Source organism: Pan troglodytes, chromosome 2, assembly GCF_028858775.2.
Source record: "Pan troglodytes isolate AG18354 chromosome 2, NHGRI_mPanTro3-v2.0_pri, whole genome shotgun sequence".
NCBI classification, from domain to species: Eukaryota; Metazoa; Chordata; class Mammalia; order Primates; family Hominidae; genus Pan; species Pan troglodytes.
In genome coordinates, this window is record NC_086015.1 from 161,823,845 (window position 1) to 161,847,549 (window position 23,705).

At 37.9% G+C, this 23,705-nt stretch overlaps 1 protein-coding gene across 4 annotated transcripts in view; it reads left to right on the forward strand.

Annotated features, from left to right (window-relative positions):
* The first annotated feature begins 1,849 nt into the window (after positions 1-1,849).
* The window catches only part of GFM1 (G elongation factor mitochondrial 1), a 70,025-nt gene continuing 48,169 nt past the window's right edge, over positions 1,850-23,705 (forward strand). For 2 of the 4 annotated variants that reach the window (XR_010155058.1, XR_010155057.1), the window contains exons 1-13: positions 1,873-2,067; positions 2,988-3,140; positions 3,524-3,656; positions 4,099-4,303; positions 6,387-6,503; positions 9,428-9,578; positions 10,642-10,799; positions 11,879-11,963; positions 16,247-16,384; positions 18,199-18,300; positions 19,954-20,010; positions 22,660-22,797; positions 23,623-23,705. Coding sequence is in view for 2 of the 4 variants with exons in the window: in XM_016939969.3 (XP_016795458.1) it covers positions 1,987-2,067; positions 2,988-3,140; positions 3,524-3,656; positions 4,099-4,303; positions 6,387-6,503; positions 7,349-7,405; positions 9,428-9,578; positions 10,642-10,799; positions 11,879-11,963; positions 16,247-16,384; positions 18,199-18,300; positions 19,954-20,010; positions 22,660-22,797; positions 23,623-23,705 (1,658 nt within the window). In the remaining 2 variants the exon portion in view is untranslated. 4 annotated transcript variants of the gene reach the window in all.

Here is a 23,705-nt window from a genome sequence, read left to right on the forward strand (position 1 = left end):
CAACCACAGGTCCACCTTTGCATACTTGACCTTACCAGTATTTTATGAATATATATGTACAGCTCCCATGTTACCAGTGAAGGGTCTTGACTATGAGTCATACAGGTTCTTGGCGTTTGAACAAAGAATTGGACAAAACACATAAGCAAAGCAATGAAAGAATGGAGCAATGAAGGCACAGATGTGTTGAAACAAAAGTACACTCCACAGCTCAAGAGCACCTGTTACAGAATTTTCTGGGATTTAAATACCCTCTAGAGCGTTCCCATTGATTACACCCTATGTAAATGAAGGAGTGGCCCATAACCAGCCTGCTTGGTTGCCGGAGGTGACCAATCAGAGGCTGAAGTGAAGTTACAAAGTTACACATGAGGACCTGGCCTGCTACCAGTCTAATTATTTGCCAGAGGGGACCAGTCAGAGGTACTTTCCATTTTTTCATCTGCAATGCAGTGCATTGGGAGTAGCCTCCGATCCTTTTGTTACTTGGGCATGGAGAGGTGGGGTTTTCCTTTTGGTTCAGCTCTAGGAAGTCAGCAGGGCCTTCGGTTCCCTGTCTCTAGACCCTGTACTCCTGCCTCACCCATAAAGGGAATTCCCTAGAGATACTAAAGGCTGTCTGTCTCTCTTCTGAGCAGCCCACTCTGCCTCTCAGAGTGTACTTTTGGTTTACAATAAACTTTTTCGCCTACTCTTACTTTGTACTTGCTTTCAAATTCTTTTGTGTGGTGAAGTCAAGCACCTGAACCGGCCCACTGACAACAGCAAGGATAGAAGCAGTGAGATCGGTTACAAGGCTATTACAATAGTTCCCTCCAGAAACGGCAGTACTGAGAGGTGGGGAGAAGTAAGTTCTGGATTTTTGTTTTGTTTTGTTTTTGAGACTCGCTCTGTCACCCAGGATGGAGTGCAGTGGCGTGATCTCGGCTCACTGCAAGCTCTGCCTCCTGGGTTCACACCATTCTCCTGCCTCAGCCTCCCGAGTAGCTGGGACTACAGGCGCCCGCCACCACACCCGGCTAATTTTTTTTTGTATTTTTAGTAGAGACGGGGTTTCACTGTGTTAGCCAGGATGGTCTCCATCTCATGACCTCGTGATCTGCCCGCCTCGGCCTTCCAAAGTGCTGGGACTACAGGTGTGAGCCACCGCGTCCGGCCCTGGATGTCTTTTTGAAAGTAGAGCTTACAGGATATGCTGACTGATTAGACCGGAGATGTCACAGCATGGTGTCAAAGCGACTAATATTTTTGGCTAGAGTCACTAAAGTTTACATTTATGAGATGGATAAGACTGTAGAAGGTTTGGGGAAGAAGATCCGAAGCTCAGTTTTGGACCTGTTAAGTTCAACATGCCTCAACACATCCAAGCAGAATAGTCAAGGATGCAGTCTTCCACATGGACTGGACATGAAATGTCTGACATCGAACAATAACAACATTTTGACATGAGGAAAAGTATTTGTAATTGTAATTGATAGTTCATTCACTATAATTTGTCCACGTTCTTTTTCAGGCCATGTCATATATATACCTATTAATATTTGTAATAGACAATTTTGCTTTTTTCTACTTCAATTCTGTTATATACATTTCTCCACATTGCTTTATAGGCCTAACAACCATGTTTAAATTCTGTATCTTCATACAGAGGTAATATTTAAAAAAGAAGACGAAGACAAAAGAAGGACTCCCCTCACCCATATACCTATGCCGTCTTACTGGGAGCAAACACTTTTTTAGCTCCGCAAAGCGATTGCACTTTCTCTTCCAAGTCGGCAGACGGCGCGCGAGCAGCGTAGGCACTGCTCCACCTCCAGTCCAGTTGCTCTTCTTTCTTTTCCTCACTCTCTTTTTCCTCGCGTCCTTTGCCCCGGAAGTGCTCTTACAACATTGGCTGCCGGCGTGACTTTGACCGCTTCCCGGTGCGTTACCGGCAGCTGAACCCACCCGGCGCCACGGGACTTTGACGCGTGCTCTGCGCTTGCCATGAGACTCCTGGGAGCCGCAGCCGTCGCGGCTCTGGGGCGCGGAAGGGCCCCCGCCTCCCTAGGCTGGCAGAGGAAGCAGGTACCGGAGCATAGAGAGGCTGAATCGGGACCATTCCCGGAACCTTGTGATCCCTTCTGGGCAATGGAAGGCCGTGACACCCCCTGGGTCCTCATGACTGACAGCTCCGAATACTGGCGGTCGCTCGTCAGTGCTGAAAAGCACCTCGGTGCCTGCGCATTAGCTCGTTAGCTCGTTTGTTTCGCTCTCTGGTATCCCTGGGGTTTAATCAACTAAAAGTGCCTGTCACTCAGATACTTTGATATTTTATCCACCTTTTTCTAAGGTTTTTTTTTTTTTTTTTTTTTTTTTTTGCCTCTCTTTTCCCGTGAATAGTTGTGCATTTTGGATGTGCAGTCCTGTAGGGAAAGGTTTATATTGTATCTTCATTCCATCTAATAGGGATCCCCATCCCCTGCCACCAGAGTAAAGTTAAAACAAGCTTCATGAATTGTTTTTGTTTGGAGGGAATTGGAAATCTTTGGGGGCTGTCTTGGAGCTGTTAGCATCACTGCATAGAGCATATAAGTTCTCAAACATATTTGTCATCTGTGAACTACAATAAAGGAGAAAGGGAAAAAAATTAAGTTAAATTTAAGCTAAAATTTGTATTTTCTATTAAAGTATTTTTTGGAGCTGTCTTTGTGATTTTATCTGCCCCAGTGTGTATTTTCAAATCTGTAGTAAAAAGTATCTCCCATTTTAATTAAATTTAATTTAGTCATTAATTAATTTAAAAGAATACGTCTTTTCTATCTTGTTTTGAAGTCTGTCCTGATTACAAGAGTTCCAGGCTTAAACGTTTCCCCTGGTGCCTTTCTCAAGCTGTCTCATATCCAGTGAGATTTCTTGGAGGAATAATGTCCACCATACTCCTTTTAATTGTCTGTTGTTCTCTCTTATAGAAGGTGCATAGAATTGAGCTCTCGTATTTTTTTCAGGTTAATTGGAAGGCCTGCCGATGGTCTTCATCAGGGGTGATTCCTAATGAAAAAATACGAAATATTGGAATCTCAGCTCACATTGATTCTGGGAAAACTACATTAACAGAACGAGTCCTTTACTACACCGGCAGAATTGCAAAGATGCATGAGGTATATATTCACGGTTGATTCCGGATTAATTAGAACCAGATTTTAATTGTTTTGTTGCTATTATTTAATAAAGCTTATAAACCTGAAAGATTAAAACAATGGTAACAGCGGACTTTTGACAGTTAGGCTTATCTGAAAGTTGCTTAAGTTAAGTATCTGTGTTCTGGTTTTCTTTTTATTTTTTATAGACGAGGTCTCACTTTGTTGCTCAGGCTGGTCTCAAACTCTTGGGCTCAAATTATCATCCTGCCTCAGTCTCCCACAGTGCTGGGATTATAGGCATGAGCCACTGCACCTGGCAACTGTTTCCATTTCAGTTAAGATTTCTTTCCTTCTTGGAATGCAGGGACAGAGAAAGTCTGAATTGCTGTGCTTGTGTTTAGGTGAAAGGTAAAGATGGAGTTGGTGCTGTCATGGATTCCATGGAACTAGAGAGACAAAGAGGAATCACTATTCAGTCAGCAGCCACTTACACCATGTGGAAAGATGTCAATATTAACATTATAGATACTCCTGGTGAGTTGGATTCTTGGTTTTATTGCAGCTTCTTTTGGCAAAAGCACATTTGGTTCTTTCTCTATGACCCAATTAGTTTTTGATTGTCAAATACTCAAAAGTGTAACACTGAATTCCTATTAAAGAAGACTAACTTAGGACCTAGAGCACTTCATCCTTATGTAGTTTTCTTGAAAATTTGTGCAAGTAAATTGTGAGTAGGCAGATTCTTGCCTTTTACATATTCTAGCTGATTCTAAAAGTGCCTGTGCCCTAGTATTTTCTTGAAGTGATCTTGCCAGGCCCTGCACCTAAGGGTTGGTGAATAGTATTGGTGAGCTCAGGAATCTACATTCTAATTAGAAGACTTATGTGATGAGCAGAGATACAAAAACTTTTAATAGTGCATATATTAAAAATTCAGATTGCTCTTTAAGATCCTCTCATACTTCATCTTATTCAGGGCATGTGGACTTCACAATAGAAGTTGAAAGGGCCCTGAGAGTGTTGGATGGTGCAGTCCTTGTTCTCTGTGCTGTTGGAGGGGTACAGTGCCAGACCATGACTGTCAATCGTCAGATGAAGCGCTACAACGTTCCGTTTCTAACTTTTATTAACAAATTGGACCGAATGGGCTCCAACCCAGCCAGGGCCCTGCAGCAAATGAGGTAATGAGCCTTAGAATAAACAAAGAGGATGTGATGATCTAGACAGCAAACCTTATATCCAAAAGGGTGATTAATTCACTGTCATTAAACTTTATTCTTAGTTTTTTAAATATATTTATGTGAGTTAGTAAGTGGAACACTGATTTTAGTAAATTGGCTTGTGGTATGATCTCATCAACTACCTTCTCTCTAAAATGGGGACAATATTACTTAAATTCTAGGGAGGTTGAAGATGAATTCAGAAAACAGTCTGACCGTTTATACTGTTTTTCTATTATGAGAGAAGTTATAATCTAGATTCTAAAAATACCTTGTGTTTTATTTAGACAAAAGATCATCTTTGGTTTTAATTTTTCCTTGAAGCATTTTAATTAATGCCCTTAAGTAGTTTGCCATAGAGATGAGATTTTCTTGTTTTCAGACGGAAACATATTTTCTAGGACAACAGTAACACTTCCTTTCTGTACCAGATAGAACCAGTAGTATTTATAGCATTTAAAATTTTACACAATACTATATATTTCACAAAGCCTTTAAAAAGAGTCAGAATTTCACTTTTCACCTTTTGTAGATGTGCACGTGTAGCTGTAGAGCTCATACTTACGTTTCACATGGCATAGTTGATGGATATGTAGGTGTAAAGTTTATGGTAGTGGACAGGCTGAGAATGGTGTATCTGATGACAAAAAATCTGATGGAAGTGATATATTTGATATGAAAGTGAACATTTTCTTAGTTGGGTGTTTATAACTTTTTTTTGGTAAATTGTTTTTAGTTTTTATCCTTATTTTACTTGTGCTTGGCAATAGATGGTCTTTTTCCCCCAAATCTTCTGAATTCCAAGGAAACACTGTTTTAGCATTTATTTGATTACTTTGGTTCATTCTTTTCTCCACTCCCATTTATTTGTTTTCCATTTTGTAACTTCTATAAAGCAGATAAAAATCTGGAACTTCTAGATCTGACCTTCATGTCTTATCTTTTCTATGGTACTTATTCTTTCTGTCTCCTTCTCATTTTGGATTGGGCTTATGAGAGAATTCTTGGGGTTGATCTTCCAGCTCACTAATTTGATATTCATGTGTGTCTCTTCAGTTACTTAGCTTGCCTGAAAACTTTTTTTTTCAGCAATTGTGTACTTAATTTTTATAAACTTTCTCTTTCATTGCAACATTTTTATCAGTAGAGGTAATTGTTTCTCAAATCTTTACATTTTATTTTCTTTCCTCTAGTAACTCTCTTCTTGGAGGTAAGTGCTATTAAGTTCACATTTCTCTTTCAAGCTTTTGGTTTCCTTCAAATATTTGGTGATTCTTAGATCTTTAACCATAGTTATAGATGGGAGTCTAGAGTCTAGACTAAACAGTGGTAGCTAGAGCATATTCTTTTCCAGTGAGGATTCTTGCCAGTGAATGCAGTTTCTATTCAGTTTTGAGCCTGGGCCGGGTGCGGTGGCTCACGCCTGTAATCCCAGCACTTTGGGAGGCCGAGGCGGGTGGATCACCAGGTCAGGAGTTCAAGACCAGCCTGGCCAACATAGTGAAACCCCGTCTCTACTAAAAATAAAAAAAATTAGCCAGGCGTGGTGGCAGGCACCTGTAGTCCCAGCTACTCGGGAGGCTGAGGCAGGAGAATTGCTTGAACCCGGGAGGCGGAGGTTGCAGTGAGCGGAAATCACACCATCACACTTCAGCCTTGGCAACAGAGCGAGACTCTTGTCTCAAAAAAAAAAAAAAAAAAAAAAGAGGTGGGCTCAGCTATCCTACTATTTAATTTCCTGGCTAGCCCTCTATTATCTGTTCTTCCCCCTTCTGCTTTTGATCCAGTGTATCTGGGGATCTGATGGTAAAACAGTTATTCTGGAGTTCTTTTTGTTGCCTAAATGGGTTTGTGGCTTCCTGAGCTCCTTGAGTTACGTTGTCAGTCTGTTCCCAGCTGCTTTATATTTTCTGTTCTGACCTGATGGTAACACCCTTCTCAGTTCTCCAGTGTCTACCACTGATTTTTTAAAATATTCATTTTGTCATTTCAAAGGGATTAGGGGAGAAGAAAAAAGGTAAACAAGTGTATTTTTATTTTTCAGGTCTAAACTAAATCATAATGCAGCATTTATGCAGATACCCATTGGTTTGGAGGGTAATTTTAAAGGTATTATAGATCTTATTGAGGAACGAGCCATCTATTTTGATGGAGACTTTGGGTAAGTGCTAAAAATACATTATTAAAATTTTAAATTTTAAAAAGCATTAAAAAGAAGGAAAGGATAAGTTCATCAAACCCAGAGTAACTATCTTTTTGAAATGCGACTGCAAGAATACTCTGAGATGGTTTTGTTTTAATACCTTTAATCCTAGTTGCTCCCCATTTTATTTAGTATTTATTCTGTGAGAGACTATGTTACTTTTTGGGTAATATACCCATATCACATTATGGCATGCATGGTGTGGTAGAAGGAGGCCTTCAGTTTGGGTTAGTAAATTTGGGTTAGTAAATGTATCTTTTTGCACTTGTTCATTTATTCATTCATTCTGTGGACTTTTATAGAGCAGCTGCCAGGTCTGGGGTATTGTGATAAAAATTAGGAAGAAAATAGGGATCATACATATTTGCTCTTCCTGCTTTATAATTACATGGACAAAAAAGATTAATAAATTAAAACAGTTTAAATTGTACAAATGTGGTTTGGGAAATGCAGGAAATAAGTTGGTAACTTTTTGATGTGGTATTTGGTCCATCAGCTCTTGAGTGACCTTTACCTACAAAGTACTGTAATTGCCTGGTAGTTATCAAACCTTAGCGTTGTTCATAACAATCCCCTGGAGACTTTGTTAAAAGACATAGTCCTGGCTCTACCTCCAGAGATTCTGATCAGTAGATTGGGGTGGGGCCCGTAGTTTGCATTTCTGGAAGGTTTCCAGTTGATGCTGCTCTTACAGGAGGTCTGCAGACCACACTTTGAGTGACACTGATCTAGACAATGTGAGGAGTCATAAATGATCCTTTGTTCTGAGGAGTGACCTCTGTAGCCTGGTCGTTTCTCCACAGGCACTTCCTGAGGGATTTCCTTCCTCTGCTATGGAATTGGGATCGCAGGTCTGGCAGGTGGGCGAATGGCATTGTGATCAGTGAACTATAGAATTTATCTTCATCAGCCATCTTGTAAGCAGGAAAAGGATGGAGTCTGTCCAGTGGATAAGGTGTTTCTCTCACTTTTTATGTAACAACTGAGTAATGACAACAAAGTTTACCTACCACTCCTTAGGATATAAGGCCCAGTAAGGCAGAGTTTTTGTTTTTCTTTTTTCCTACTTTATTCACTGCTATGTCCCAGCCCCTAGGACAACTAGTTACAACTAGGCAGTTGTAACTGCCTAGTACATAATAGGGACTCAAAAATATTTGTAAATGAATGAATAAATCCACTTTCCCAGAATTACCAAGGCACGTATTTCTGTTGTCAGAAGTAGAGACTCTTAAACTTTGTTGTACATCAGAACCACAGATGCAGCATCTTAATGTACATGTACCCTTCTCCAGCCCTAGTTTACTGTATGTATATTTGGAAAGGAATCCACAGATGATTCTGACACGTGAAAGGCTAAGAAGCAGGGAGCTTGCCAGGAAGGTTGAAATTAAAATCTGAAAGCTGTGGGGAGTCTTAGAATATTAAGTGTTACTTTTTGTTGGAAATGGCTTCTTTTGTCTTTATTAAAGTTAGGAATGTGTTTTCTGAAAAGCTTATTTTTTGATATTAATTTCCATTTTTAAAGAAATACCTTGAGGCCAGGCGCAGTGGCTCACGCCTGTAATCCCAGCACTTTGGGAGGCCGAGGTGGGCAGATCACGAGGTCAGGAGATCGAGACCATCCTGGCTAACACGGTGAAACCCGTCTCCATTAAAAATACAAAAAATTAGCCAGGCGTGGTGGCGGGTGCCTGCAGTTCCAGCTACTCGGGAGGCTGAGGCAGGAGAATCTCTTGAACCTGGGAGGCAGAGCTTGCAGTGAGCCGAGATGGCACCACTGCACTCCAGCCTGGGCGACAGAGCGAGACTCCGTCTCAAAAAAAAAAAAAAGAAATACCTTGAAAAATTTTCAGACTGCTTTTAAATATCATATCAAGTATGTCCATTTTGGCTTTGAACATTTTATTTGTAATTTTACCTGTTCAACCTCTGGAGGAATGGAGAACTGATGTCACAGATTGAAGAGTCTGTCATATTTAGTCACCCTTTTTTTAAACTACAAATTGGGATATTCTTTGTTAAAAAGTGTATGATCAGGTCTGTTATTAATGGAAAGGAATAGAGTAAGGTCTTCCTAGTACTGCTTACTAGAAATTGTTATGTTGTGATTAATAAGAATATGATTAATAGAATTTCAAAGAACTCAGATGGGCCCCAGACAGGTTGGCTTTGAATCTTACCTCTTCTGTTTACTAGTAGGACAGCCTTGGGCAAATTACTTTGCCTGTGTAAGTTAGTTTCCTGATCTGAAAATGCAGATAATAGAAGCTACTTCATATGTGAAGATCAAATAAATAACTTGTCACATATTTAGTTTAGCGCTTACTGCATTATAAGTATTCAGTAAATGGATGCTGTTATTACTTTGCATGCTTGCCAGCTTTAAAATAATTAGAGTACAGTAAAAACTACACTGAAGAGTTTAAACTTTGATTTAGGTGATACTTTGTCAAGTCATTGTTTTGAACTTGTATTTTACTGTATATTGAGTAAGGATAAACCAGGTTGCATTAAATTGGGAAGATTTTGTGTTATATATTTTATCATTTTCTTCTGTAAAACTTGATATGCAGAAAAGTAGAATGTGATGTCTATTATAAAACCAGAGTTTTTTTTTTCTCATTATAGTGGACTGTTTTAGCTCTTCCAGTTACTGGTAGTACAACCTTGACCTTAAACTTGCCTGTTTCAGTATATTTATCTACTATTCTGTGTACATTTTAAAGGTATACATTAGTCTTATTTGCCATTTGAATGCAAATGTATCAGAGCTCTTTGTTACCTAAAAAAATGTTTTAACCATTAATCATATATTTTTCATTAGTCCTTCATATATTAAGTTGAATATCCTTAAAGCACCAAAATATTTGCTTTCTTAGTCAGATTGTTCGATATGGTGAGATTCCAGCTGAATTAAGGGCGGCGGCCACTGACCACCGGCAGGAGCTAATTGAATGTGTTGCCAATTCAGATGAACAGCTTGGTGAGATGTTTCTGGAAGAAAAAATCCCCTCGATTTCTGATTTAAAGGCAAGTGCTTTCAAAATAAGTCTTATGTTAACAACAAAAAGAAGTCGTTTGTTTTTTGTAGGGAGGGGACATGATGCTTTTATGTATGGGCTTTATTAATGAAATCTCAATACATTTATTTAACATAATTGGCTTCCTCAAAAAATACTTGACATGGTATACTTTTTTTTAAGTGAGTTATGTAATAACTTCAAATGAGAAAAGTTATTGAGGACCCTTAAATTATTGGGGACCTGATTTTAGTCTCTATTAGAGCCAACACTCCAAAGAGTGTCAGTTCATTTTATTCATTTGTTGGTTGTGGCCACAGCACTATTGTTGGCCTCTTCCAGCTGCTAGAGCTAAAGCTCCACTACGTATTCTCTAAGGCCTGCTCAGCCAGCAGGACACATTGATGGTGTTTGCATTAAGGGCTGGGGCAGGACCTGGAGCTGCTACTGTCATGACCTGTAATTTATGAGAGATTTGTACTGTTTGGTTTCCTGTGTGTATGTTCTTTACAAAAAGAAAAAGATAAGTTAAATGTTTCATAATAGAGCATACGTTCATATGGTTTAAATATTTAAAAGGTATACAAAGGTAAACAGTAAACACCCTTTTATTTTTTTCTTCCATCTGCCCAGTTCTCTTCCCTGTCCCTGAAACAGGTTACCAGTTAATAGCTTCTGGTGTGCCATTCCATAGGCTTTTGGTTTTGCATATATATTACTTTTTCCTCTATTTTGTACAATTGTAGCGTACTGTTTGCAGTGTTCTATTAGTGTGTCTATTTTCTATGTGTATATGTATTTTTTTTTAGCAAATTGAAAATTAGTGAGAATTAGTGATTCCAAGAGTGTCAAAAGCAGTTGTATAGTAAATCACTTCCCAGCCCTGAAGAAGAAAGTGATTTTTTTCTTTGTATTTTGACCTTAAGTTCATTGGAGACCTGATTTTAGTCTCTATTAGAGTCAGCACTCCAAAGAGTAGAGTATCAGTTCATTTTATTCGTTTGTTTGTAGTTGACTTGAAGCACAACATGTAATTTTAGCATTAACTACCATTAAATTGTTTTCTTTTGTAGCTAGCAATTCGAAGAGCTACTCTGAAAAGATCATTTACTCCTGTATTTTTGGGAAGCGCCTTGAAGAACAAAGGAGTTCAGCCTCTTTTAGATGCTGTTTTAGAATACCTCCCAAATCCATCTGAAGTCCAGAACTATGCTATTCTCAATAAGGAGGAGTAAGTCTTGAAAATTGAATCTTAGTTTATGCAGAAATACTTTCGTATTTATGCACTGTGAAGGAATTTAAGGATAGTTCTTTTAATTATGTCTGTGATTTTTTTCCATAATTTACAATCATGGTTTTTATTTGGGTAACAATTTTGACATATAGAAAAATATTTATTATACTAGTTCCTATATCATGTTCTGTTTTGAGTTAGAAGTATGATTTGTTTTACTATCTCTCAAGGTTTACATCATTAGAAAATTTTCTCATTTGGGACTAGCTGTTTTCAGACATACTGTTAAAAAAAAAAAAAGCTTTAAGAAACAAACTTCTGCCAGGCGCAGTGGCTCACGCTTGTAATCCCAGCACTTTGGGAGGCCAAGGCGGGCGGATTACCTGAGGTTGGGAGTTTGAGACCAGCCTGACCAACATGGAGAAACCCCGTCTCTACTAAAAATACAGAAATTAGCCAGGTGTGGTGGTGTGCACCTATAATCCCAGCTACCCAGGAGGCTGAGGCAGGAGAATCACTGGAACCCGGCGGGGCAGAGGCTGCAGTGAGCCGAGATTGCACCACTGCACTCCAGCCTGCCTGGGCGACAGAGTAAGACTCCAAAAAAAAAAGAAACAAACTTCAAAAGAAACTCATTGGTTATGTTTCTTTTCTTTCCCTATGAGACCATTTCTGTGTTTTTTAGTGTACTTTTGTCCTATCACTATGTAGTAACTAAGCTAAGCTCTAAAGACCTTTTTTTTTTTTTTTTTTTTTTTTTTGAGACAAAGTCTTGCTCGGTTGTCTAGGCTGGAGTGCAGTGGTGCAATAATAGCTCACCACAGCCTCGAACTCCTGAGCTCAAGTGATCCTCTCACTTCTGTTTCCCAAAGTGTGGGCATTATAGGCATGAGCCACTATGCCCAGCTGAGAACTTACTTCTATTGATCTCTTTCAGTGAAATTTTACTTATGTGTGACAGCAGTAATATCCCACACACGTGCTTTTTCTCAGATAATACTTCCTGATGAAATAAATTGATATAAAAGAAATATCATATATTACATCTCATAGATTTATATTTCTTTTATTTTAAGTGACTCAAAAGAGAAAACCAAAATCCTAATGAACTCCAGTAGAGACAATTCCCACCCATTTGTAGGCCTGGCTTTTAAACTGGAGGTAAGTTGCTTTCTAATGTATTTAACTGCTATCTGTAGAATGTTTTTACTTCTAGGCTTTATTCCTATTACAGAATGACTCTGACCTTTATGAAAGATTTGGAAAATAGGAAAGTAGAAAGAGCAGGTAGAGAATTACCAAAGCTCTGACATGATAGTTCTTTTGTTATTAGGTGCATTTCTTTCTAGTCTCTTCTCTTTGCCTGAAGAGTGTAAATTTTTACCTAAATCATACTACCTGTATAGTTTTGTCTTGCTCTTTTTATTTAATGTCACAGTAGATAATGGTCCATGTTTCTATAAATAGTTTAAGCATTTTAAGTAGTAGCATAACAGTGCATCAAGTAGATACACCAAAATTTGCTTAAAAATTTCCTAATTGTTAGATGTTTATATTGTTTCCAGGTTTCTACTGTTATAAATAACATTGGGTCCATTTCTAGAAATATGTCCTAAGGAACTAATGAAGGGTAGCGAATTAATGTTAGCTTCAGCTCACCTTATAAAACCAAAATCTCGCAAACAATTGAAAATGCCCAGCCACTCGCAGTGGTTCACACCTGTAATCCCAGCACTTTGGGAGGCTGAGGCGGGCAGATCAGAAGGTCAGGAGTGGGAGTCCAAGGCGGGCGGATCACAAGGTCAGGAGTTCGAGACCAGCCTAGCCAACATGGTGAAACCCTGTCTATACTAAAAATACAAAAATTAGCTGAGTATGGTGGCGGACACCTGTAATCCCAGCTACTCAGGAGGCTGAGGCAGGAGAATTGCTTGAACCCGGGAGGTGGAGGTTGCAGTGAGCCGAGATCGCACCACTGCACTCCAGCCTGGGCGACAGAGCAAGACTCCATCTCGGAAAAAAAAAAAAAAAGAAAATGCCCAGTAATTACAATTTGATAAATAAACTGAGGTACATTCTTATAGTACAACATTATTCAGACTTTAAAAATTATGTTGAAATGCCTATTTTTGACACGAAAAGATGTTTGTGATTTAAAAAGAAACAAACTTACTTATTTTAGAATATTTTAAAGAAAAGTTATGAAGATAGTCCAGAGAATTCCTGTATATCCTGCACCCAGTTTCCTCTATTGTTAATACACACTGTCACAACTAATGGGCCAATACTGATATATTATTATTAACTAAAATCCTTACTTCATTTGAATTTCTTTAGTTTTTGTCTAGGTCCTTTTTCCATCTCACTAGACAGAAGGACCACAGAAGGCCCATCCAGAGGACCACGTTATATTTGATTGTCATGTCTCCTTATGCTCTCCTAGGCTGTAATAGTTTCTTAGACTTTCCTTGTTTCTCACGAGATTGATATTTTTGAGAAGTATTGGTCAGCTCTTTTGTAGAGTGTCCCTCAATTTGGGTTTATTATTTGATGCTTTTCACATGATTAGATTGGAGTCATGTGTTTTTAGGAGGACTGCCATCGAGGTGAAGTGTTATTCTTGTCACATCATATCCAAGGTACAGACTTGCAGCATGATTTATCATTGTTTTTGTTTTTTTTGTTTTTATTTTTATTTTTTTGAGATGGGATTTCGCTCTTATTGCCCAGGCTGGAGTGCAGTGGCACAATCTCGGTTCACTGCAACCTCCGCCTCTTAGGTTCAAGCGAGTCTCCTGCCTCAGCCTCCCAAGTAGCTGGGATTACAGGCATGCGCCACCATGCCCGGCTAATTTTGTATTTTTAGTAGAGACGTAGTTTCTCCCTGTTGGTCAGGCCGGTCTCGAACTCCTGACCTCAGGTGATCCGAGTGTCTTGGCCTCCCAAAGTGCTGGGATTACAGGCGTGAGCCACTGCACTTGGCTGATTTATCATTGTTAATGCTAACCTCAATCACCACACCTGGCTGAGATAGTGTTTGACAGGTTTCTCTGCTGTAAAGTTACTGTACTCTTTTTATTCCCCTTTTCATAGTGTACTTTTTAGAAGGAAGTCACTTGGCTCAGCCAACACTTAAGGAGGGGGGAATTATGTTCCACCCCCTTGAGGGGGCACTATCTACATAAGTTATTTGGAATTCTTCTGAAAGGGAGATTTGTCTTTCTTCCCTGCTTATTTATCTATTTGGACAATCACTTATTTAATATCAGTGTGGACTCATGTATATGTATTTTGAACTTTGAGTTATAACTATGACTTTGAGTATGTCATTTGTTGTTCAGATTGGCTGGGTTTGGCGATTGGGAACTCTCAGTTGGCTCCTGTGTTCCTTTAACATCTTCCAATGTTTTGCCTTTTTGAATACTTCCTTACTTGCTGGCATTACAAGACGCCCCAGGCTTATCTTGCATATTCCATGCCCTAACCCTAGAATCAGCCATTCTCCAAGGAGCACTGGTTACTTTTTAAGTAAAATGGTATTAGAAACCAAGATTTGGGGACTGGATGGGCTTTTTGTTGAAATGCTGTTGCTTCTGTACATAATATTTTAAGTGGGGAAAAATGGTAGATAAGTTGGAAGTGTTAAGAGTGGTTATTTCTGGGATGGGATTATATTTTGGGGGCTTTTTCTTACTTTAAAAATATTTTACAGTATATTACCTCCAAAATGAGGGGAAAATTTTTTTAATTAAAAAGTGGAAATAACATTACAGTAAAAGTTTTTACACATAAAGCTTTTAAAAATACATATATAAGAATATTTTCTTAGGATTCCCAGAATAGTGATTATTGAGTTAAAGGCATAGAATGTTTTCATAGTTAATGGTTTATATTGCCAGATTGCGTTCATACTCTCCAAATTAATGTATTGGATTATTTCAATGAATATCATCATTGAGTATTGTTTAAAAATCATTACTGATTTAACAAATGAAGAATTTTATTGTAATCTTTTATCTTGATGAAATAAATTTTGACTTTTAAAAGCAATCAGTGCTTTAAAGTTTGTATAGTCGAATATGTCAGCCTTTCTGTTTAGTCATTCATTAATTTTTAACCTTAGCAACCTTTTATTTGTATATATTTTGTTAATATTTACTTTTGTTCCTTCTACTTCTTTATGTTTTTTTCTTTCCCCATCATTAATTCAACTGGAATTTGTTTTGGTGGGTAGGATCTAAATGTATCTCCTCTGCCTCCAAATAGAGTATCAGTTGTCCAGTTAGTACTTTATGCACAATCCTTTCTTCCTTTTCCATTGATTTGTCATGTTTCTTTATCATCTATTGACAAATATATTTTATACTTTAGATTTTTATACTGTACTCTGTGGGGTGCTTAGTCTAATTTGTGCTGGTTCTGAATTTTCTGAGTTTCAAGCATTTTAATATGTTTTTATGTCTGTCAGGGTTAGTTTTATCTTATTACCATAGTTTTTGAAAAATTTCTGTTTTTACCTATTTATTCCTCTGAATGAATTTTAAAATCACTAATCATGTTTAAAATTTCCTGTTGGGATTTCGATTGCTATTTTGTTAAGCCTATAATTAACATGGTAAGAACTGGGAACTGTTAAATATATGTTAATTGGTCACTGCTAGTATATTCAATCACTTCACAGAACTCTTTTTTTTTTTTTTTTTTGAGACAGAGTCTCACCTATTCTGTTGCCCAGGTTGGAGTGTAGTGGTGCGATCTCGGCTCACTGCAACCTCCGCCTCCTGGGTTTAAGCAATTTTCCTGCCTCAGCTTCCCGAGTAGCTGGGATTATAGGTGCGCCACCACGCCTGGCTGATTTTTGTATTTTTAGTAGAGGTGGGGTTTTGCCATGTTGGCCAGGCTGGTCTTGAACTCCTGACCTCAGGTGATCCGCTCGCCTCGGCCTCCTAGAGTGCTGGGATTACAGGCCTGAGCGACCAGCCCAGCCACAGAACTCTTACTCGCATAATTTTCCACGTGATTGTCAGAGATTGTGTTTTAGATGTATAGCACACACCTACTGTTTCTAATAGTATCTTTGTTGTTTTTCCAAGTATACCTTCTTTTTGTTTTATATCCTATTGTATTAAACTTATGAAATGTTAGAAGGCAAAAGATACTTCCTTATTATGTAAACAACTTAAAAATTTTGTTCTAATGTAATAGCTTATTTCAAAGGAAACAGAAATGTCTTAGATTGTGATACCAAAAAGATTGATGAATAACAGCCATTTATCTTATCTGTGTTCAAAGCTAGTATTAGTTTATGACAATAAACTGAAATATGTAAGATAGATTACTAAAATTGGTAGAGAATACTTGGAGGGAGTATGAAGCTTTCCTCAATACTTTGATTATTATGTTCCTTTTTATTCTTCCTGCCCTTACCCAATCTTGACTTCTAGGTAGGTCGATTTGGACAATTAACTTATGTTCGCAGTTATCAGGGAGAGCTAAAGAAGGGTGACACCATCTATAACACAAGGACAAGAAAGAAAGTACGGTTGCAACGGCTGGCTCGCATGCATGCCGACATGATGGAGGCAAGTACAGAGTCATTGTGAGATTAGAAATTCCTCTAATGTGGGTGAAATAGACCCTTCTTGGTATCCTGAGCCCCACTAGAAAATTAATTCTGGTTAAATATATGTTTCTATTTTCTTTTTACTTAAATGTGTTGTAGCTCTGATCTAGCACTTTGCTATAGGATAAATTAGCAGATGTTAACTCATTTTTTTTAATACCGCTAGTTGTGAATTAGCTATATTTTCTCAAGGGCCAAGGTTAAGGAAAAGAGACAGTTCCCCAACACTCAGAATACAAGATTCAGCACTTTCCTCAAGAACTATTATTACAAAGAATGTAATAGGCATTTAAGACTGTGGAACTGTGATTCTTAAAGATAAGAGAATAATAAATTTACACAGTTTTCCACATTGTTTTATTTACCTTCTGAAATACGGCAGGCACAAAAGCCCTGTTTAACCCTAGAGCTTCTATTCCTGTTGTAGAACCCACTGCAGGACCATATTGGGGCCAGAATCCACCTGAAGATTTAAAAGCTTCAAGGGCTGATCTGGGAGATAAACTTTGGCTTACGCCTTGAATTCTTGAGTTGGCTTGGAATCTGCTGTAGCCTTCTGTAGTCCTTATGGTTAGGCCTTGGAAGGAATACTGAGTGCCTGAGTTTGTCCCCTACCCCCACCCTCTCCCAATCCATCTATATATTCCTGGAGAAATTTATCAGTCTAAGCAAAATCTCAACGAATTTTTTGGTAGCCATAACTTTTGTTTCTTCTAGAAGAGGAATTGTCAGTCTCAAAACCCGACAGTGTTGCTGTTTTGTGAGATAGGCAGCAGGGGGCAGGCTAAGTGATTGTCATAGCTGTTTCATGGACCAGAAGCTGGAAGATTTGTACAGCTGTGTCACCATTAAAGAAAGACATGCTTACTCACAGCCACAGCTGTTGTGAATGAACTGTCAATGTAAAAGGACAAAAACTAGGAAGCTTGGAGGCACCAATGCTTTGTTCTTAGATTTCCTGTGTTTTCTTGACTGCTTGCATCTGTGAGAAATTAAAATTATTTTTAGTACAGTGGGCTCCATTCTCCTACCTTTGTTTTCAAAACTTCCTTTACAGGTTTCCTGTAAAGGAAGAGTATGTATGACAGAGTAGATCTCTGTCGTACACGATCTCATTGTCTAACTGCGGCAACATATATAGTACATGCCTTTTTTTTTTTTTTTGAGATGGAGTTTTGCTCTTGTCTCCCAGGCTGGAGTGCAGTGGCGCGATCTCGGCTCACTGCAACCTCCGCCTCCTGGGTTCAAGCGACTCTGCTGCCTCAGCCTCCCTTGTAGCTGGGATTACAGGCACCCGCCACCATCCCTGGCTAATTTTTTGTATTTTCAGTACAGACAGGGTTTCACCATGTTGGGCAGGCTGGTCTTGAACTCCTGACCTCAGGTGATCCACTCGCCTCGGCCTCCCAAAGTGCTGGGATTACAGGCATGAGACACCATGCCTCGCCAGTACATGCCTTTTAATTCCATAGAAATAACTTTAGAACCTTGAGGCACTGTGTTGTTAGTACTGCAGCTCCTTCAAGTAATGAGTTTTCTGTTTAAAGTAAAATCTTGTCTATTGATATATGGTTTAAATGAAGGCCTTTTAAAAATACGTCTTAGCATGGTTGATTATTGTATTGGTTCTAGCTAATTCACTATAGAATTCAAGCAGAGAGATTCTGCCACGCTTTTTTATATACAATGTGTGTACTGTACAGTTACTTTTTAGTTACCACATCTTTATTTGTATTACTTGCAAATATAATTTTGTGTTATTTGTTTTTTTAGGATGTTGAGGAAGTATATGCCGGAGACATCTGTGCATTGTTTGGCATTGACTGTGCTAGTGGAGACACATTCACAGACAAAGCCAACAGTGGCCTTTCTATGGTAAGCCATTTAATTTCAAAGCTACTTATCACTAGAATTTTAAAAGTCTGTGTTTTTATGTAGTGCATTTAATACTTCAGAAAAACAACCACAGAAGTTTTCGTTGAGTACCACAGTCATCAAGTTAGTTGTGGCTCTTTGAATGTTGGTTATAGCTCTTTGAATGTCAATTAGACAAGTGCTCTGTAAGCTAACTTACCTGGTTTTTCATAGTAAAAAGGAAAACTTGGAGGATCCACAATCCTCCCAAGTTTAGCAAGAAGGAAATATCTCCACCAGATGGTACCTGGACAGTGTGGCTCTGATTCCTCCACCCTGAGACCTGCTTCCACACTTGGGGTGCATTTCTAATTGTTACCACTAACATCAAGCTAGTTTCAGTGGAGTGCTACTTCCTTATTAACTCAGTAGCCAGAAAGTATACTGTTCCCTCAATCCCTTTTGAGACCAGACTGTAACATTTAGACTAGACTTGGGATAACAGAACATAACCAGGCTCAGAAGGCAATAGGCAATATGCAACTACAGAGTCTGACTTATATAAATAGCCTGCCCTTTGGAACTCAGAAGTCCCTTTTTATCATTGAGGGATTCTGAGGGAAGAGCATGCACAGGTAGCTCCTGCCTTTGAATTCCCTTCACTCACTCGCCTTTTTTGCCTCTGTAGGAGAGCAAACTCTCTTACATTATGACCATCTGTTTATGAGAGTGATCTCTTTTATGAATTCAGTAAAGAAAGAGTATGATGAGTACATAGGGTGACAGGTAATTTGCAGTGGGTCATTTACGTAAGTACTGACCCAACTCTAACAGAGTAGCACTGTAATACTTCCTGCTATCTAATGATGAATTCATGATTTTATAGTTTAGTTTTTTTTCTGTAATATCCTCTAATGTGTATATTATTACCTGTTGATTTAAGACACTACAAAAAAAAAACATAAATCTATACAATTTTTGTTTGAGATCTGGATAAAAGGAATGTTTTCTAAGTATTATTGATAAGGCCTTCTCTAAGTACTGGTCATTAGCAACATGAAGTGATTGGTAGTTGTGGGAAGTGCTTACCAAGGCATTGAAACAAACAGGCCTTGGTTAGAGTCTCACCTTTGCCCTATACTACCTACTGGCCCTTAGCCAATTTGTTTTACCTTATTTCCAAGCCTTTAGTGACTGCATTCGTAAAATGGGGATAATACCTGCTTCTCAGAGTTGTAATTCATTAAATGAGGTGTCATGGGTATGAAGAATTTGGTGCCCTTTCTCTGTTTGCCTTATCAGTAATTGTATTATATTTTGATTAAATAAAATAACTTAGAAGATTGCAACAGCCACCAAGCAATAAGAATTTCACATCTCAGTATTTGGATTAATTGTAGTGATTATGTTAAACAGGGCAATAAATACATTCATTAATTTTATTTTGGGAAGGAGGAACTTATATAAGTAGATAGCTTTATTTATTTATTAATATGTTGTATTAATGTACTTATTTAATGCAAAACAGATCAAGATATATATTGTCTAGCCTAAAGACATAGGCTACTATTTATCCTTTGTTCTGTTGTAAAGTGGCACATTAAAATTAATCTATCCCTGACCCATATGGGTCTGTTTTTGAATTCTTCTGTTTTCTTTTAAAAAATATTTTAGGAGTCAATTCATGTTCCTGATCCTGTCATTTCAATAGCAATGAAGCCTTCTAACAAGGTAGGAGTTTGATTTAAAGCTCAGTATATCACAATTAAAACTTGAGCTCTTTTTCATCTATCTCTACAATGCACTTGATATCTTGTAATAACCAGCAGTCTTATGGTCTCTATTTCCTCTGTTGGTATTGAGATCTTCTTTTTAAATTTACCAGTCTGTTCCTAATGATAACTCCTCAGTATATTTGAAGAAATGGATGGTATTAAAATATTCACCTGACTGTACTTTATAACTCTTTACTATATTGTTGGCTTCAGAGTGTTAAGTGTAACTTCCCGGATTCAGATCATACACAATTGGAAAAGGGGAATCAGGGGCATTTCTCCTAAGTTGTAGTAAAACCCCACTATAAAGTACTTTAGAATGTTGAACTGATTAATTGACTCATGGGTTATAAAATAGCTCTAGGTTTTCTGGTAGTTATGAGGTAAGTGTCTGAGTATTGCATAGAAACCCTGTAAATAAGACTTTTTTCCACTTTGAAATATTTTTTAAGATAATTTTATACTTTATAGTTTTATAATTGGGTTTGATGTAATTTAGCTTTTAATCCAAAATTGCATGATTAGGTTTTGCATTTTCATTCTTTGCCATGGGAATTAGTCTGATCTCAAACCATAACTTTTTAGTTCTTAAGTTGCCTTGGCATTCATAACAATCATGTTAATGTGGTATATTGAAATTCACTTATTCATACATTGAGTGAACTTTTTATGATTTGTTATACAGAACTTATTACAAAACATACTCTGATGAATTGTCATGTGTGATAATATCACTAACAGCTGCTACTACTACATCTATTTTGAGGAACCTTGAGATTTTCCAGACCTTTTCTCAATATAGAAAAGAGAAAATTGAGATGGCAGGAAATATTAAATTTCTCCATTTTCTCAGGAATTTGAGGAAAGGTGAACCTTACATCTTAACCTCAGTAGGATGCCATAGTTTATTCCAAGTACATTGTTAAAATTGCTTGCTTTTCTCTTTGGAAGTATGCAAGGTTAGAACTTATGCTTATGTATTATGCTTCTTCATTCCTAAATTCAGAGTTTATTTAAGACATTTAACTGTTGATAATTTACAATAAGGAGGGAAATCAATGCTTCAATATCCAGAAGGTTTTTTGTTGTTTTGGGGTTGTGTATGCATTAAAAAGTTTAAAGATGGCTGCTTGCTGGAGTAAGTTAATTTAAATCGAATAATGAAGTCTCCATGAGTCTCAATAGTGGGGGCAGGCATGATGTTTCTAATTTGAGAGTATCTGGCTTGTGCAGAAAAAAGGCAAAAGACCTAGAAAGACTAAACTGGGATTCAGTCCCAGCTTTGCCATGCCATAGCTGTGTGGCCTTGAACAAGTCACTTAACCTCTCTGTACCTCATTTCCTCACCTGTAAAATGTGGATAATTCTGCCTTGCAGCATTGTGGTTGGGATTTGAGAAAACATAGGCAAAACACATACCACAGCTCCAGGTATGTGGTAAATGATAGCTGTTAATATTGGTTGTACTGGGCATGTTAGTTTTCTATTGCTGACATAAGAAGTTACCACAAACGTAGTGGCTTAAAACAACACAAATATATACTTTTATAGTTCTGTGGATCATAGGCTGATAACTGTTCTCAGAGGGCTAAATTAATCAAGATATTGGTAATGTTGTTTTCCTTTCTGGAGGCTCTATGGGAGAATTTCTCTCCTTCTTACTCAGGTTATTGGCAGTATTCAATTCCTTGTGGTTGTAGGATGGGGGTCCCCATTTCTTTGAAGACTGTTACCTGAGGGCTGTTCCTAGCTTCTAGAGGCCACCCACCTTCGTTGGCTTGTGGCCCCCTGCCTCCATCTTCAGTGCCGGCAACAGCTGGTTAAGTCCCTTTCTTGCTTCAGATATCTCCTGCCACTTCTTCCTTCATGGAATCCCTCTGACCCACCCTTCTGGCTTCCTCCTCCATGTTTGAAAGGCACACATGATTATGTTGTATCCACCTAGATAATTGATAACAATCTCCCCATCTCCAGGTCTGTAACCTTAGTTACATTTGCAAAGTCCCCTTTACTATGTAAGGCAGCGTACTGTCAGATTTGGGAGGATTAGGGTATCTTTGGAGGGCCATTACTCTGCTTACCACACGGGATTACATGGCATCTAAGGAGAAAAAAGGTACATCATACCACATCCAAGCAGATTGTTTTGAAAGGGACAAGTCTCATCGTGGTATTTGCCTATTTGTTGGTCTTAAGTATCCTGCTTGGATCTACAGTAGTGTCTTGGTAAACATGCTGATTCCTTTGATTATGTATAGGATTTCTAAAATGTAACACAGATTCCAATTTCTGCTTTATGGGCAATTTTCACAAAAGGACAGTGTGTCAATGTAAGGGGACAGGGCATAGAGTTAAGTCTTGGACTCTTGTTTTCTATCTTGGTATGGAAAGAAAATTCTGTTCAGTGAGCTATTCCCTGCTGTCTTGGCTGTGTGGTATCCAAGCTCACATTGTTTTTAAAAATGGTGTGGAGTAGAACTAGATATGTATCATTTTTATTTCTTAACTGCTGATGTATTTTATTTCATTCAGTAAAGTTTTTTCTAAAATCTCATTGCTTATCATGCTCAGTAAAACATATAGTGACTTTCTTCTTCTTTTAAAGAATGATCTGGAAAAATTTTCAAAAGGTATTGGCAGGTTTACAAGAGAAGATCCCACATTTAAAGTATACTTTGACACTGAGAACAAAGAGACAGTTATATCTGGAATGGGAGAATTACACCTGGAAATCTATGCTCAGGTAATGAATAATAAGGAAGTTAAGTTGAAATCAATTTATTACTGTCTGTTTCATTAAAAGTCAATAATTCTCAATCTAATGTCTGTAACTAACTCTGGTTCTTCATGCCTCACTCTGGTTTGTATCCAGATGTGGTCTACTGCTTCCTCTACTGTGTGTTACAAAATAATTATTTTCGATCTCTAAATCTTTTTATTTGTAAAACGTTCTGGACTCCTAGAATCAAGGCTCAGGGGATTTGCAACAAGAATATCTGTCCATCCCCAGGTCATGGGTAACTGGGTCAAGTAAATCCTGGTCCAAGCCTTAGGGAGACAACTTGCGGTTGTACCAACTCTTCAGGCCATTTCTTTTCAGGTCAATACTTGAAGATCATTATAATATAGATAAAAGGAAGGGAAGATGGGTCCTATACCTTCCCAGGAAAGGTCTTGTATGTATTGATATATAAGTAAAAACCAAAGATATGTGATTAGAAATTTTGGTGAGATCATATCTTTGAAGTTGAGATAGAAAATCCTGACAACAGATTTATATATTATTCCAGTGAATATGTAATAATATGCAACAATGGTGACGTTTTAGTGGTTAGATTAATTGGAGGTAAATATAAATTAACCAATGTAACTTAGAATTCATTTATATAAAATCTGTAAAAGCAGTTTGTATTATCACATACCTAATCCTTATAAGATACTAAAATGATTTAAGATTTGTTTATCTATTATATTTAAATGAATGCTACTAAGATATATAAGATGCTTAGGAGGTTTTCTTTCAGTTTATTTTTTTAAATTCAAATAATATTTTCCCCACTCTTTTTAGAGGCTGGAAAGAGAGTATGGCTGTCCTTGTATCACAGGAAAGCCAAAAGTTGCCTTTCGAGAGACCATTACTGCCCCTGTCCC